This window comes from Macrotis lagotis, chromosome 6, assembly GCF_037893015.1.
Source record: "Macrotis lagotis isolate mMagLag1 chromosome 6, bilby.v1.9.chrom.fasta, whole genome shotgun sequence".
Taxonomy (NCBI): domain Eukaryota; kingdom Metazoa; phylum Chordata; class Mammalia; order Peramelemorphia; family Peramelidae; genus Macrotis; species Macrotis lagotis.
In genome coordinates this window covers 130,652,107-130,668,804 of record NC_133663.1, presented here as the reverse complement: position 1 = coordinate 130,668,804, position 16,698 = coordinate 130,652,107, and the positions used below count along the sequence as shown (strand labels likewise).

The window sequence follows — 16,698 nt, the reverse complement described above, 5'->3', positions numbered from 1 at the left end:
CTCTGTCAGTGCTCTACCAAATTACACTGCCTAGATGCCCCAGAAACTAGGAGGTAGAATGATTGAAGGGGGAAAGTGATTTGTTTTATTTTGAACATACTGAATTTGAGAAGTCCCCGGCAGATTCACTTTGAAATATATGACAGAGAGATGACTGCAAATCAGGAGATAAACCAGGGCTGTATAGATATGAAAATCATTTGTACAAAAACTAATTTAACCAATCTGTCCTGTCACCAAGTGACAGAATATAAAGAGAAGAGGGCCAAGAGAGAGCCTTGGGGGACAACCATAGTTAAGATTATGTCATGTATAAAGATCCAGGGAAATAGACTGACAAGGAGAGAGTGTTCAAAAGAAGAAGGTAATCATTGGGGTCAAATGATGCAGAGAGGTCAGGAAGAGTGAGGTCATTCAGTTTGGTAATGAGCTTTGTACCTTTAGAGAGGATAGATACAATTGATGAAGTCAGAAGCCAGATTGCAGAGACCAAAAGGAGATGTCAGAACACCATTTGTATCAGTTTTTGTCTAGCCTAGTACAATTTATGAAGGTATTTTCAGGATAGGGGAAACTTGGCTGTGTTTTCATTTAACCTCTGCCTCAGGTTCCTGAACTGTAAAATCAAGATCCTGATAACAATGACCTTAAAGGATTATTGTGAGATCAAATGAGGCAATGTTTGCAAAATAATTAGCACAGTTACTCAAACACAATAGATGCTTAATAAGCGCTTATTCCCTTCCCTGCTCAAAGAAAGATAAAACACTTGTGGATATGCCAGGACCCCAGGTCATAGTCATTCCATCCCCTGGTATAGCTGAGGTGGAATGGAGGAATAAGCAATGGGAGCTGAGTGCAGAAGCTAAGATATGAAGTCAGCGTGCACTAGAATGAGGGAAGAAGTTGGTGTGGGAAGGCAATCTATGCAGACCTGAAATCAGTGGAACTCATATGGGAATCACAATTGCATTTAAAGAAATAATTATCAATATGATCATTTTAAGACACTGCCTTGATGAAATATGAAAATGACATTTCCACAAGTATCATTTGGTGATGAGGAAATGTCTGAATTCATTTGAATATGTTTTTATTTAAAGATTGGATAAAGCAAGTATTCAAAACCACCAATATTGACTGCTCTACTTACGATTTTGAAACTTAAAGAACTCAAAAATAGTACCCAGGGTGGCTAGGTGGCATAGTGGATAAAGCACCGGCCCTGGAGTCAGGAGTACCTAGGTTCAAATCCGGCCTCAGACACTTAATAATTACCTAGCTGTGTGGCCTTGGGCAAGTCACTTAACCCCGTTTGCCTTGCAAAAACCTAAAAAAAAAAAAATAGTACCCAAATCATCTGATGCCTGTTTTAGCATTTCATCTACTCTGCTGCTAAGATTATTGCCTTTTTCATCTGGCAAATAACCCTTGGAAGTTCTCTATTCTAGTGAATTCTCATGTGTATTTTTCTTTTGTATATGTGGGAATTAATTCTTAAGAATTATCCAAATATTTATTTAATTTTTTTCTTTGGAAACCAAGTGTTTAAGCTTTATATATACCTAATTTTGAATGTGTAGTACAAGTCTTAATTAACAAAATCATTGTGTTCAATTTCCTTGCTTTTTTTTTTGTATTCCCAGTGCCTAACTCATAGTAGATGCTTATTAAGTGCTTGTTGATTAATTCATCCTGGGTGCCACATTTTAAGAGATACATGGACAAGTTGGAACCCATCAAGAAGTTGATAAAGGATCTGAAGAACATGTCTTAGAAAGATGGTAGGGGCTTTCAGTCTGGAAGAGAGAGAACAAGAGGTGAGGGCAGTAGGGGAGATAGTAATTTTTTTTTAAAATAGAAGTATAGTTCTTATATCTACAAGCTATTTATTAGATTTTCTTCTTTGTAGCACTGAGGGCAAGATTTAAGGATTTAGGCTTTGGTGAGCCTGGCCCTTCATTTCACTCTTCCCCCCCCCCCCCCCTTTGACTTTCACTGGTCTATAATTAATGTCTTGACTCCTGAGTCTGCTTGATTCCCTGAGTTGAAAGAACTACACAATCCGTAATTTAATTCCCTTTCCCCAGTTGCTGTTATAATTGGTGCTTCATTGTTGCACTTGCTTCTCATTTTTTCTTTTTTGTACCATATATTTCCACACATTTCATACTGCAAGTGTGTATTTCTAGTATTTGTTTACAAGTATGTTTGTTCCCTTCTTGCTTCCATGTCTTGAAATATTTGTTTCCTCAAGGATCAACTCAGGCTTAGGTTCTACCTATTGTGAAGCCTTCTTTCCTCTCCCCAGTTGTAATATTCTCTCTCTTTACCCACTCCGTCTCTCATCCTCTTTTCCTCCTTAATTTCTGTACATGTGTTGCCATAGTATAATGTGAACCACTGATCATTTTTATGTTTTAGAAAGTAGCACAGTGCTTTTTTAGGTGTATATATATGTATATATGGCATTTATTAAGTGTTTATTATGTACCAGGCACTGTGCTAATTGCAGGGGATGCAATTGAAAGCAAGTAAAACAGCCCTTACCCTCAAGGAACTTGCATTCTAATAGGGAAAAATAACTCTTACTCTTACAAAATCAGATACATTCTCCAGCAACTTATATTTGTACTTAAATCCTCAGTATTTAACCATTTATTTCAAAAAATTAAAAAAGGTAGGATTAGTTTACATCTCTAAATGTAGAATATTTGAATTCCTATGAATCAGTTTCCTCTTGTAGAGGTGTAGACTCCCTCACATATCCCACCATTTGCCATTTGGCCTGCCATTGCACTGCCTCTTCCTGTCTGAAATAGCAGCTTGGAACCAGATTGCCAGAAAAATATTTTCAGTCACTGAGGAATATAATCCCACCCCAAACCTTATTAACTGGTGAGCGAATGAATTAGCTAATACAAACTTTACTAACCCACTGTAAGCTGACCCCAAATCCACAAGGCATGCTTGACATCCAGTCCATATATATATGTGTTCCTCTACCACATTCTTCTGATTTCTACCTTTTTTCTGGACTCAGTAATAAATCAGTACTACCATATCACCAGTGTTTCTGGAAAGTTTGTGTTCCTTGCATAGCATCCCTGGGGAATCCTTAAACTCTTTCCTTCATTGACCACCACATGTCTATGTTTTGTCTCCCTCTCTCTCTCTTTTTTTAAACAGGAACAATTTAATTATTTGACTTAGACATCAAGAATCTCTAAATAACTTGTAAGAGCAACCAATACCTAGAATTGTAAGAGTAAAGAACATTTTACCAAGAAAAAAACAAAATTTGAACTGTGAACTATTCAATGTCATTATTGATAAGAATATCAAACAAACACTCACATGTACCCCAGAAAGGCAGCATCTTTAGATTGCCAGAAAAATCAGAAGACAGTGGGAAACTTTAGAGCATACAAAACAAGGTAACTGCAAAAGGTAGAAGTCCTTAGAAAGCACTGTTGGGGTGATGAGAAGTCTTGTTTCATGTACATACTATCTGAAAAAGTTGATGATTCCCTTATACCTAAATTGTGGGAGCCATCAAGCAGTCTAGATTGGTTTCTAGGGTCTGGAGCAAGAGTTGAGCCAAGTCAAGAGTTCTTCTGGATCTGACAGAGATGGAACTATCTGCCTTCTTATTTATTATTTTAACGATTTCTACAGTTGTTTTTTTAATATATGTTTCTTTTTGGTTTGTATTAAACAAAAAATTAAAATAGCATAGAAAAACCAAGAAAACATTAAAAAGTGGCCAAAGATAGCCTTGGAATATAGAACTCCAACGGGGGGGGGGGGAGAGAAAGGTAAAGAGAAAATGATTTGGAGATTATTATATTGCAAGATTAAACAGTGACGTTAAAAAAAGAAGAAACAGTGACACTATAACCTAAATTTCAATATCTGCAAGTATTAAGTATTTTCACTTCTTCCCAGTTGCTTTTCTTGCTAATTTCTGAGCTGCAACATTACCTCCATCTTTTGAATAAGCAGGTACATAATTCCACTCAACATTCATGCCCTGAGTCAGATTATCCAGTTTAATGAATTGCTCTCTGTGGACAACATCTTTATTTTTTACTTGTTTTCCAGTCATTTCCTTTCCAGTTGTCAATCCACTCATTCATACCCTTGGTGACAAGTTGGCTGTCTGTGCACACTACGATGTTGTCCTTATTTTGGACCTTTGCTTGCTCAACCGCTTTGATTGCTGCTTCTAATGATGCACTTTGGTTTGTCTGTCATCCAGAATACCTATCACTTATGTTTAGACCATGCTCTGATCTCCAGTGGACACCAATACCTCCTTGTGCCCCTTCTCTTCCATTATTTTTGCAGGTACCCTTGACATAGACAATATTAGAGTCTGACCCTGGATGTGATTGCCCACAATAGCTTCCATGGACTCTAGTCTGCCAATCATAGTCACAGCTCCAGGGATTGGGTTTCCGACTCATGTCTAATCTCAGGTGATCCTGACCTTCAGAAAAAGTTGTCTCCCTCTCTTAATGATATGGCATTAGAAAAGACAGAATAATAACTCTCCTCCCTTTTAAACTGCATGGGGATCACGCTGCAAGTATTTATTCTCCTGGGCATCCAAGGGCATCCTACTAGATCCTCTCTCACTTGCCTCCCCGTTCTCTATCTAAAATATCCACTCAGTTGGAAATTCTTGTCACCTCTACCTTGATAACATCACTTAAATCTGTTCCCTTCTCTCTGTTCCTAGACCACACATCTTGATAAGACTTATTCTTTTCCCGTACTGTTAAAAATAGCTTCCTAATTGGTTTCTCTACCTCATTTTTATTCTCTGTATAGGGACTTAACTGAATTTTTTTTTTGGCATAGCAATGGGGTTAAATGACTTGCCTAAGGTCACACAGCCAGGTAATTATTAAGTGTCTGAGGTTGGATTTGAACTCAGGTCCTCAAGACACCAGGAGTGGTGCTCTATCCACTGCACCACCTAGCTGCCCTAAACTGATTTTTTTAAAGTACATCTGACCATTTCTAAGAAACATCTTAGGACCTGTTTAGTATGTAAAACCGCATAATTTGGTCCCATCTAACCTTTCCAACCTTGTTGTATACCATTCTCCTTCATGCACTCTAGAGTCCAGGCAAACTAACCTCCTTTTTTGTTCCTGACAGAACTCTTCATCTTCTTCCTCTATGCTTTATATTGTCTTTTTCAGTCTGGAATATACTGTTTCTTGTCCACCTCTTTGAATCTTTGGTTTCTTTTAAGATTCAGCTCAAGTACCATCTTTTGCATGAGAACTTTTCTGCTTTGCCTTTCCTTTAAGGTTACTTTGTATGTGCTTTGTATAAGCCTGTATAAGTATATGTCTTACCTACTTCCCTGTTAAAATGCAAACTCCTTAGAGGTTTAATTTTTGTTAATTTTTGCAATTTCAGTTACTGGCACATCACAGGTCCTTAGTAAATGCTCCTTGCTTTATTTATTCTTGTTTCTTTTCCTTGCTTCACACCAATGTTTAATCACTTGATACATTTTGTGGATTATGGTACTGTGCTTTCACTTGTATTTGTCTTCTCATGCTCAGGACCTTTATACCTCTCACCTCCATTATTGTGCTGTTTTCTATAATGGTTTCACTGCTTTAGTTTCTCTACTTTCAATTGATTTCTTCACACAGCTGCTCAAATAATCTTCCCAAGGATTTGTTAGAACTTTGTTCTGAAATTTCTAATAGATTCCTCTTGCCTGTAGGATAAAGCTCTTTAGCCTGGCAATTCTGGGTACAGTGTCTCACCTAGAACAGATACTTGGTAAGTATTAGTTGACTGATTGGCATTGAAAATCATCTACAGTCTCAGTTCTTATTCATTCATTCTCTGTCTTTTCCCTAAACAAGCCTTGGCATTTGTTCCCAAGGATCAGCATTGCATCTTGTGTTTCCTTGACTTTGCAAAGACTGACTCTATTCTTTTTTATATTTACCACTTAAAAATACTTAACTTTAAGACTCAGTAGAGTATTGTTGTTTAATGCTCCTCTTCCCACACTACTTGCCATTTCTTTATATGTTTAAAAGGTTTGTCTTTCTGCTGTAATGTAAGCTCTTTGTTGACAGATTTGTTTTGTTCTTTGTCTCTGTGGCCTTATCACAGCATGGTGTCTTGGTCAAACCAGGCATTAATGTCTATTTTGTGTGCATTAAATGTGGTGTAGTCTCCTGCCAGGATTTTCACCTACCTGGTCATAGTCTTGGTTATATACTTCAGCTCACTGTTGACCTTTCTTACAATTTGTTAGCCCGAACTGAATCAATAAATCAAGTGTGGTATAACCAGTACATCATCTTTGAAATGATGTGATTATCATGTCACATTGTGAACTCATGCAGAGTTCATAGTCCACTAAACCCCAAATTTTTTTACCCATTCCTTTAACATATTTTGTTTGTGAAGTTGATTACTTTGAACTCATGTACAGTGTACAGATATTCCCCTTAAATTTCATCTTATTAGATTTTGCTCTGAGTTTTTTTCTTGGATTTTATTTTAAATAGCAGTTCATTGAAATGTTAGTATATTAATAGGAAAAAGGACTTTTGTCACATCTTTGTTGAAATCAGGCAAATAGCTAGGTGGTTTAGTAATAAACCTTGGACTTAGTGTCTCAAAGACCCAGATCAAATTTGACCTGAGACAATAGTTGTGTTACCTTGGTCAAGTCATTTAATGTCTCTCTGCTTCTGTTTTCTCATCTGTAGAAGGAATAATAAAAGTACCTACCTCTTAGGCTGGTTGAAAATGAGATATTTGTAAAGTCCTTTGTAAACCTTAAAGCACTATGTAAAGGTAGGTAGTGGTAGTGGTAGGTCAAGATGTGGTGGTGGTGATAGTACTAGTGTCAGTAGTAGTAGTAGTAGTAGTAGTAGTAGCAGCAGCAGCAGCAGCAGCAGAAATAGTAGTGAATCTAGGTATGCTATGTCTAGTACTTCATAAAAGTTCTTTCCAGTTATATTTATGCCATATTTAAATAATCTTCTAGGCTGAAGATCCTTTTTTTAGCACTTAGATGATATATGCCATATATGAAACATTCAATCTGAGAGAAACATTCCAACTGCTTCATGATTGCCCTAGCGAAAGCTTATTGTTGCCCCCAATCAATCATTGATTCTGATCTACACTGATAAGAATTGATATTTTATATATAAGACCTGATACCCTGATCTGAGAATAGCTTTATTTCAGAAACTAAATTCTAACAACAGCTCTTCTTTCAGTAGGGTAGCATGTTGCCTTTTTTCATTATGAATGCCACAAAATCCCTATTTTCTCCAAACTTGCTCATGACTTCATTGAAGGCTGAATGTCTTCTGTCATCTCTTCAGAGGTTAAACAACCTGATTTTTCATAGTGAGAAAGGGAATATGGTGTCCCTAGTAGCAAGTTTCTGTTCTTTTTTAGCTGTCAAGTTCTCAAATAAGAATGTAACATGTTATTTGAAGATATTAAGAAAGAAAGTGTATGATTGTAACTTTTTAATCTTAGGATAGATTTGCTTTATTTATTTATTTATTTTGGTTTTAAACTTCCTAAAGACCATGGTAATTAAGTTTAAAATAAGTTTGGAAATGGCATTGTCATGTGAAAGTCAAATAACATGGAGAAAGGAAATGTTTTAGAAGAAAGGTAGGATTCTCAACAAATAATCAATATGCATCAATTAATTATCCTTTAATTCCCAGGCTTACATCAAAACTTCAAGTCATTTATTCTACAACATGAGGAAAAATATACTAATTCCTAGTTTTATGCCATTTTTCTTCACATTCTGCTATTCAAATTCTTTTAACTTGATAACTACCCCTTGTAGCCTTGTGAAAAAAAAAAAACTACCTTTAGTCTGTAGCTACTACATACTAGATATATCTTCTCTAGCTCTCATTTAGGGTATAGCTAAATTATGAGAGAGGGAAAGGAGTTGGAAGTAGAGAATAAAGGCCATCTGCTCTCTTTCAGAGATCACTGTTTTGTCTGTGTGAGCTACTGTTTGAGAATATTAACAATACAATTAAATTCCATATTCTTTTTGGAGAATATATACCAAAGAAATTCATCATTCAAATTTCAGGATTAAGTTTTACAAAAATTAAATCAACAAAATTGAAAGATAATTCTGAAGTCAATAACTCACAGAAAGACTAGAAACTTTTTAAATATACCAGAACAAATTATACATCTGTGATTGAAAAAACAAAATAAACTAAAAATACAGGCAGTTAAGGGGGAACATCATCCCCAACAGTTCCCTGCCAACCAAACTCCTTCCATAACTTTTAGCTTATAAAACCAAAGAGACCAAAGAAAATTAAAGGACAATTAAAGGGAATGGAGTAAAGACTCACATATAGTGTGGCCTATCAGGTGAAACCTGAAGCTGAATGAGACAGGCCTGTAATGTACCACTTCTCAAGTTGGGAACAAATTCTTTTTAAAATGAGAAGGCAAAACCTTTAAGAGGTTGACTGACTAGAAAATGTCAGAGAAAATATTTAGACACATTTTGTCAAATTCCTGATTCAACTGGAGAATCAGTGGGGTTACCTGGTGCTGAGTTTACTTAGGCATCAAAAAGATGAGATATCTCTGAACCCAGGAGACTTTGTCAGTAAGTGCTTAGAGGGACAGTGGCTTGGAAGTGTTACTTTCTTCTAGACTTTTGGTGGAAAAGGTTAGGACCTAGAGAGTAAAACTGAGTCTTTTTTTCATGCTAAACATTTCCAGTTCCTATATAGTCTTTATACAGTTATAAAGTGTATGGAAAGGTTAAAAAGCACATAGAACTTAGATAATTAGAGATCAAGTCCTAGTTCTGCCAGTAATAAGCATATAAACTTATAAACATATCAGACCTCTCCTAGCCTCATTAAATGAGATAGATGATTTCTGATCTCTTTTCCTATTTAAAATTCTGTGATTTTATTGATCATTTTTTTTCAAGTACTCTTCCAAGTTCATACCCTCATTTAGAAGTATTCTAGCTTCTTAGTCCTGTTTAAACTGTAACTTCCAGGATAAAACAGACTATTTCATGTTGATTGTTTTGGATATCTGAGAGTTAGCCTTGAACACTGGTAATGAAATGATTTGATTTCCATTAGGTATGGAGATTTCAAGACCTGTTTCAGTGAACTGCAAATAAAGTATTGTTTCTATTTCTGCCAGTGATACCTAACACAAAGTAAAGGTTAATTTCTCTGTCTAGTTAAGAAGGTGAAAGTTCTTAAGTAACACTTCTCCATTTAAAGTTAACAAAGTAAAGTTTTATAATAGAATGGAAATAAGCACAGGGTAATGATAGCCTCAATCAGGAGGATGAAAAATAGACTCTTTTGATGTGTCTGAGGGGATACTTTGAAGAATAATCTTCCAGAGTTATCTGGCCTTGGGAGCAACTAGATGGTGCATTGGATAGAGCATCTGGTCTCAGGCATTTAATACTTAGCTAGCTATGTGACCTTGGGCAAGTTACTTAACCCCATTGCTTTGCAAAAACCAAACAAAGAAATCAGGAAAAATTTGTATGAATTGTTGCAGAATGAAAGGAACAAAATCACACCTGGCCTTAGACATTTTTCCCCTAATCTTATTCCCCCCACACACAAAAGGCAATTTGCCAGTTTTTACATTGTTTCCATAGTATACATTGATCCAAATTGAATGTGATGAGAGAGAAATCGTATCCTTAAGGAGGAAACATAAAGTATGAGATAGCAAGATCTGACAATAAGATAACAGTTTTATATGGCACTTTTTAGCTGTGTGACTTTGGGGATGTTAGGATATTAGTAGATACCCCTTTGGCCAGAAATAAGGTTCAGCAAGCAGACTGGGTCCTAAGCTAAGCATGACAACAATCCTTCGCACACAGCTAATCTCGCCTTCTGGATGACTTCAGCCATAGTAAAATTCCAGAATTGTTTCTCATCAGCATTAGATGGTCTTTATGTACAAGCATAAAATATTGCTAGGAATCTAACTTGTCACATTGTTACTGCATTATCATGGATACCAGAAGAAAGATCATGCTGTAATTGAGGGAGAGGAGATAGATGAGTAGTAATGATTGGTTCTTCTTTGTTAAGGGCACTAAAGTTCACTACTTGCCATTTTGGCATAAGGATTTTAGTTTAGAGTTGTACTGTCTTTCCCTGGAATATGTGAATGGATACATGAATGAACGAATAAATTAATGAATGAAAGAAACAAAGAAAGAAAAAAGCATTGACTTTGTACTATTTGCTAGGTAATATTCTAAGTGCTAAAGATACAATGCAAAAGAGGAACATTCCTTGCCCTCAAGGAACTTGCATTCCACCTGGGTGAGACCAATAGCACACATATGAAGTAATGTCACAGGAAGGGAATTTCTATCTAGGGAGACAGAGGGATGGCAAGCAGAATTATAAGTAGTCAGTTGGTTTCATGAGCGAGCTGTTGAGAGGTAAAAGTAGAAAAAAGAAGAGGAAAGAAAACTAAGAGAATAGTAGACTATTAGAAAAAAGACAAGTAATTTACAGAATTCCAAATGTAAGAAGCAATCCAGCCCCAAACCTATTTCCCAGCTGTCTAAACACAAGTACGCCAAGTACAGGCAAGAAAGTGTACTGGATATTTTACTACAAGGTGTCAAATTCAACCTGATGGGTCCTCCTGAGATTGTTAGAAGGGAACTGTGTTATGAGTGACATCTTTAAGGAATAGGTATTTATGTTTTACCAAAGGAAACAGTAGATAAAATAGGAGTAAAAGTGTAGAATTGCATATTAAGTTATATCCATATGAGAAAAACACATGAATCAAAGGTTGGGGGAGGGGGATCATTTGGGTCTGAACCAATGGAGGGAGAAACAAATCATATTGTTAATAACTAGTTATAGATTGTTTGACAAAAGAAGGAAACAGATAAGGAGTACAAAACAGATTTCCAATCTGATATTGTCTATGGTAGTAATAGACCACTTGAATTATCTGGACAGACTTGCAATCAGTGCCTCTGCATCTTTTTCTCTTACTCTTATCTACTCTTTGAAAGTTGACTTCTAACTCATTCAAATGAAACTTCTCTTTTCAAAGTGACCAATTATCTCTTCATTGCCAAATTCAATCCTTCTTGACCTCCCTGAAGTCTTTGACAAAACTGATCACCCTCTTTCTTGACCTTCTCTTTTCTCTAGGTTTCATTACACTGCTTTTTTTTGTTGTTGTTATTCTATTCCTTCCTGTGACCCCTGATTCTCAATCTCTTTTGCTCAGTCTTCAGCCAGGTCATCTCTATTAACTGTGATTGGCCCTGAAGACTCTTAACTTGGGTCCTTGTATCTTCTTTATATCCTATTTCATTTGGTGATCACATCAGCCCCCATTGTTTCAGTTATCATCTTTATATTGATGACTTTGAGATCTACTTATTCAGCTCTGACCGCCATTTCTTGCATTTCCAACTGCCTGTTGAACATCTTGAACAGGATGTCCCATTGTTATCTTAAATTCAAAATGTCAGAATTTTAACTCACCTTTTCTCTTAAACTTAGGCCTTTTTCTGAAGTCTCTATTACTGTATGGAAAAACTGCCTACCATCTTCCCTGTCATGCAGATATCCTAGGTATCATCCCCAATTCCTCACTCCCACTTCCTTTTCCCATCCAGTCACCTGCCCAGTTATATCATTTCTGCCTTCATACTTCCTCCATACACTATATACACAATTAGAAGTAGCATCCAGGCAGCTAGGTGGTACAGTGGCTAGAGTACCGGCCTTGGAGTCAGGAGTACCTGGGTTCAAATCTGGCCTCAGACACTTAATAATTACCTAGCCGTGTGGCCTTGGGCAAAGCCACTTAACCCCATTTGTCTTGTAAAAACCTTAAAAAAAAAAGAGTAGCATCCAAAATATATATTTTAGGCATCAGATTCTGGACTGAGTTTTTTTTTTCCATCTATGTAGAATTAGAAAGGATCTTTTCTGATTTATCAGAGATGAGTGACAGATAAATTTTTTTAAGGGGTAGTAAACAGGGGGCGGCTAGGTGGTGTAGTGGATAAAGCACCGGCCTTGGAGTCAGTAGTACCTGGGTTCAAGTCCAGACTCAGACACTTAATAATTACCTAGCAGTGTGGCCTTGGGCAAGCCACTTAACCCCATTTGCCTTGCAAAAAAAAACTAAAAAAAAAAGAGGTAGTAAACATTTCCAAGGAATTGTTAGTTGGAACTGATTTTTATTTCCCATTTCATGAATTCTGGTTAAGACAGTCCAAATTGAATTCTTTAAATTCGCAAATTATCCTGAAATCTTTTAGGGAGTGAAATCCCACAGTGACAGGATGGAACTAAAGGACAATCTCATGAGGCAGAGCAAAAAGGAAGATTGGCTTCAAGTAGGCAGGTACAAAACTATCACTCCTTCCCCATCCAAAAATAAATAAATAAATAAAGACCATCAAAAGATAGCATTATCATAGCAAACAAATTCTATCAAAATAATTCATTCTCACTTTGAATACTTTATTTAGTCCTGATCCCTTGTGCATATCAAGTAAAGCATTAAAAAAATCAAAAGAAAGGCTGTTAAACTTATTAGAGACATATTAACATAGACATTAAAGATTAGTACTAAATGAGTATAATATTGAAATCTATAAAATTATGAGCAATATGAATAGGGTGATTTATTTTATTTACCGAATCCTGGACTATTCACTTTTATTAGGATTGTTGAGATCCGAAAGAAGCAAATTTAGGATATATCAAAGAATCCCTCCACAATAGGTAGGAAACTTGAATCGTTTTCTCCAAGAAATGAAATGGGAAGAATTGTTTATACAACCACAGAATAATTAAGGGAAATAACGATGATAGCTATGTCTTTGTAGTTTGTAATTGAGGGTATGTGCTTTAAAAAAAATTGCTTCATGAAATTATTGTCATTAAACTGCTGTCAGAAACTATTAAACTGTTGTTTATTATCATGACCACTAAACCTACCATTCTTTGAACCTAGAGATTGTGCCCTTTGAACAGCATTATAGTTATTATGAAACATATGGGTGGTTTCAGATGCACTGCCACAGAAACTCTGGGAATACTATTCTCTTTAATAGAATAGGGCATACTTTTTCTATAGTTACAGCATAGACTTTTTCTATTGGACATAACTTTTTTATAGTACAGCACTTTTCAGTAATATAGTTTGAATGTAATTTTCACATAGAAAACAGGAAATTAAAATGAGTACCATTTTTTTTTCCAATCTGAGGACCATTGTGTTTTAATTTTTTAAGGTTTTGATTTCTTTTGTAGGTAGCATGGCAGAGTGGAATGTTCTCTGAACTTGAAATCAGGAAACTCCAGGGTTTGAATCCATATTCTGTTGCATATATATGCTCTTGCTTCCTTCATCTGTAAAGTGGTCATTTAATACCTCTACTTTAAAAGTTGCTCTCAGAAGTGCTTAACAAATATTAAATCACTGTGCAGATATGTATTCTTTTTGGTGTTTAATAGGTACCTTTGGAGGCATAAGAATGATCACTGATTTATCATAAATGACCTCATTAATAATCAGAATATAAAGAAGATTTGTCCAACTCCCAAACATGAATAAAAAAGTCAGATGAACAAATATCAGATGAACATTTTCTCAAGTAGAATCATGATCATCATCCTTAAAGAATTAATGGGAGTTAATCATGATGGTCCATCATCCTTAAAGAATTAATGGGAGTTGTCAAAAGTGATTTCTAGTTATTTTTTCTAGTTATTTTAAAACTTTACACACACACACACACACACACACACACACACACACATATGTGTATATGTATAGATTTAAATATATTTGAGTATTCATGCGTACAGACATGTCTTTGTCTCTATATAGCCTCGGGTTTTTGTCACAACTGGCAGTAAGTAGCACTCTAGTTCACATGGTGCTGTTGTCACATTGTACTGTAGGTAAGAATTGTCAAATAGAACCCACAAATCAAAAATTCAGTGTATTGGATAAAAAGCAGTTTTTGTTATGAAAATCCTGAACTACTGTGAGCAACTTCTTGCTTTGACAACAAAAGTAAGAGATTTCCTCAGTCCTGAACTTGAATTACTGCTTTTTATTGTTCTCAGTACTTTGACAACAGATATTAAATTAAGGAAATGCTTCTGCCAAGTAAATTGCTCAAGAAATATTTTATTTGCTGGCTTATTGCAACTTTATGTACCTTATTTATATTTTTATTTCAATTAGATCATTGAAGTTGGACTTTGTGAAGTTTTTGAGTTGATCAAAGAAACTCGGTTTTCTCATCCATCCCTATGTCTTAGGAGTCTGCAAGCTCTGCTCAATGTGTTACAGGGTCAACAGCCAGAAGGCCTCCAGTCAGAACCACCTGAGGTTCTTGGTAAGATCTCATACTTGTTGATGAGAGATTTAACTAAGTATTTGCTAAATAAGTATATATAACAGTGTGAAATGTCATCTTTGATTAATATGATGAAACATAAAAATTGGCTTAAAGACTTTCTTTCATTATTGTTACTTGAGTGCTATTTAGGAATCAATTTAGAATCACAATAGAGAAAGTATTTTTTATCTTCATAATGGCTAATAAAATAATATAAATATTCATTATTAACTCAGAAAACTCACCTTGATTATTAGTATTTAAACTTTTCTCATCAAAACTTTTTTTTAAAAAAACTAGAACTATTAGCAGCAATAAAATGGGATTAATGCAAAATTTAATTCCCCCCCCCACTTACTCTGTCATTAGTGTGATGGAGTAAGAAAATGGAAAGAGAAATAAAAGTGAGGGGCTAGAATTATCTACAAATTAATATAGAGACAGTGTTGAATTTGGAGTCGAGGAGGCCTAGACTCAAACTATTTCTCTATCACGTATTACCTTTGTGACCCTGAACAAGTCTAAGACTCTTAACTTCCTTTGAGACTCAACTCAAGTGCCCTCTTGTATCCAAGGTCCCTCCAAGTCCTCCCCAACCCCCTCTTATGTCTTCCTCTCCCAAGTACTCTTCTACCCTGAAATCATTTTGTATGCATTTCATTTTTACCTACCTGTGAGCATGCTTTTCTTCCAGTAAAGTATAAGCTACTTTGCTTATAAGGTCAAGAACTGGGTTATTTTTGTTTTATATCCTCTGTGCCTAGAAAATAGTAGACATTTAATTAATGCTGGTTGAATGAATAAATGTATGTATTAACACTTAAACTGGGGTGGCTAGGTGGCGTAGTGGATAAAGCATTGGCCTTGGAGTCAGGAGTACCTGAGTTCAAATCCGGTCTCAGACACTTAATAATTACCTAGCTGTGTGGTCTTGTAAAAACCTAAAAAAAAAAAAAAAAACCCTATTAGGGAACACTTAAACTGAGTTTTTCCATCTGTAAAAAATGAAAGGAAGCAAGTTAACTTCTTAAATTTGTTGGTAGCACCAAATAAAATTTGTGTTCCTGTGGTTTTATACCAACAAATCAGCCAATAGGCCTTTCTCTAATCAAGGCTAAAATAATTTGTTAGCTTTAAAGAATAGAAGCAGGAAAAGAAGTACAACTTCTGAATTGATGGTTTTCCCTTCTCTTGAAACTATCAATCAATCACTATGTGCAAGACATATATAAAATTACAGAGAGAAGTATGAGGCCTTGAAAAAGCTATCCTCTGCAAGCATGTTTAATAAAGTTAATTACACTGAGTAATGTTACACTTGTATTGTAGATTCTGTTTGCTCTTCTCCCAAATCAGGTTCATCTATGACTCCTCTCATTTCCCTTTCCTTATCCATTCATTTATCTATGTCCACCTACCTGGACAGTTTCACTTAAAGCATCACTTTTTTCCCCCACTACATCCATTGTAGTCTACTATCTCAAACCTGGACTTTACACCTCATTTCAGTAGTCTCTTCCTCCAGGGTTTTTTCCCTTTGGATCACTATGAGAGCACAACATAGCCCAGAGACAGAATATAAAATGGAGTCAAGAAGGTTCCAGTCCTGCCATTGACACTTAATTCTCTGAGTCATAGTTTTCCTATATAAAACTAGTATCAAAATAACTTTGAAGATCAAATGAGATAATAAAGCATTTTGAAGATTTTAAAGCACTGTGTAAATCCCAGTTATTATTATCTTCTTTATCTGTAGATTTGATCAGATTACTGTTTTCCTCAAATCTTTGAACAACTCCATGTTGTCCATCAAGTGAATTCTAAATTCCTTCTCTAGATTCATTTCTTTGACTTACATTTTTCTTTATACTTTCCTATCCTATATTTAACTTAAAATCTATGTATCTTTTTGCAATGATGTTCAAGATACCACCTTTGAAACCTTCCCAAATCTCCACTATAATTCTTATCTCAATCCCCAAGTGAGATATGATCTTTCCTTCTTTGAAATTCTGATATTTCGCGACTTTCTTTTCTTTAAAATCCATTTTATAGTTCTACTTACTGACAGGGTTTTAAGCTGAAGGAGGAATAGTTTCTCAATTGTCATGTCTTCCTCAGCACCTGACACAGTATTTTACCTATATTAGACACATACTGATTAAATAAATTACTGCAATCACACCCTCATTTTCTGACTAAACATTGTACATACAATCTTTTTCCTTCTCATTCAAATG

General features: G+C 35.5%; 1 protein-coding gene across 1 annotated transcript in view; it reads left to right on the top strand.

Annotated features, from left to right (window-relative positions):
• The window catches only part of MYCBP2 (MYC binding protein 2), a 292,534-nt gene that overhangs the window by 27,428 nt on the left and 248,408 nt on the right, over nt 1–16,698 (top strand). The window contains exons 3-4 of the mRNA XM_074192761.1: nt 12,359–12,436; nt 14,302–14,455. Coding sequence (XP_074048862.1) covers nt 12,359–12,436; nt 14,302–14,455 — 232 coding nt within the window. The remainder of the gene's footprint in view (nt 1–12,358; nt 12,437–14,301; nt 14,456–16,698) is intronic.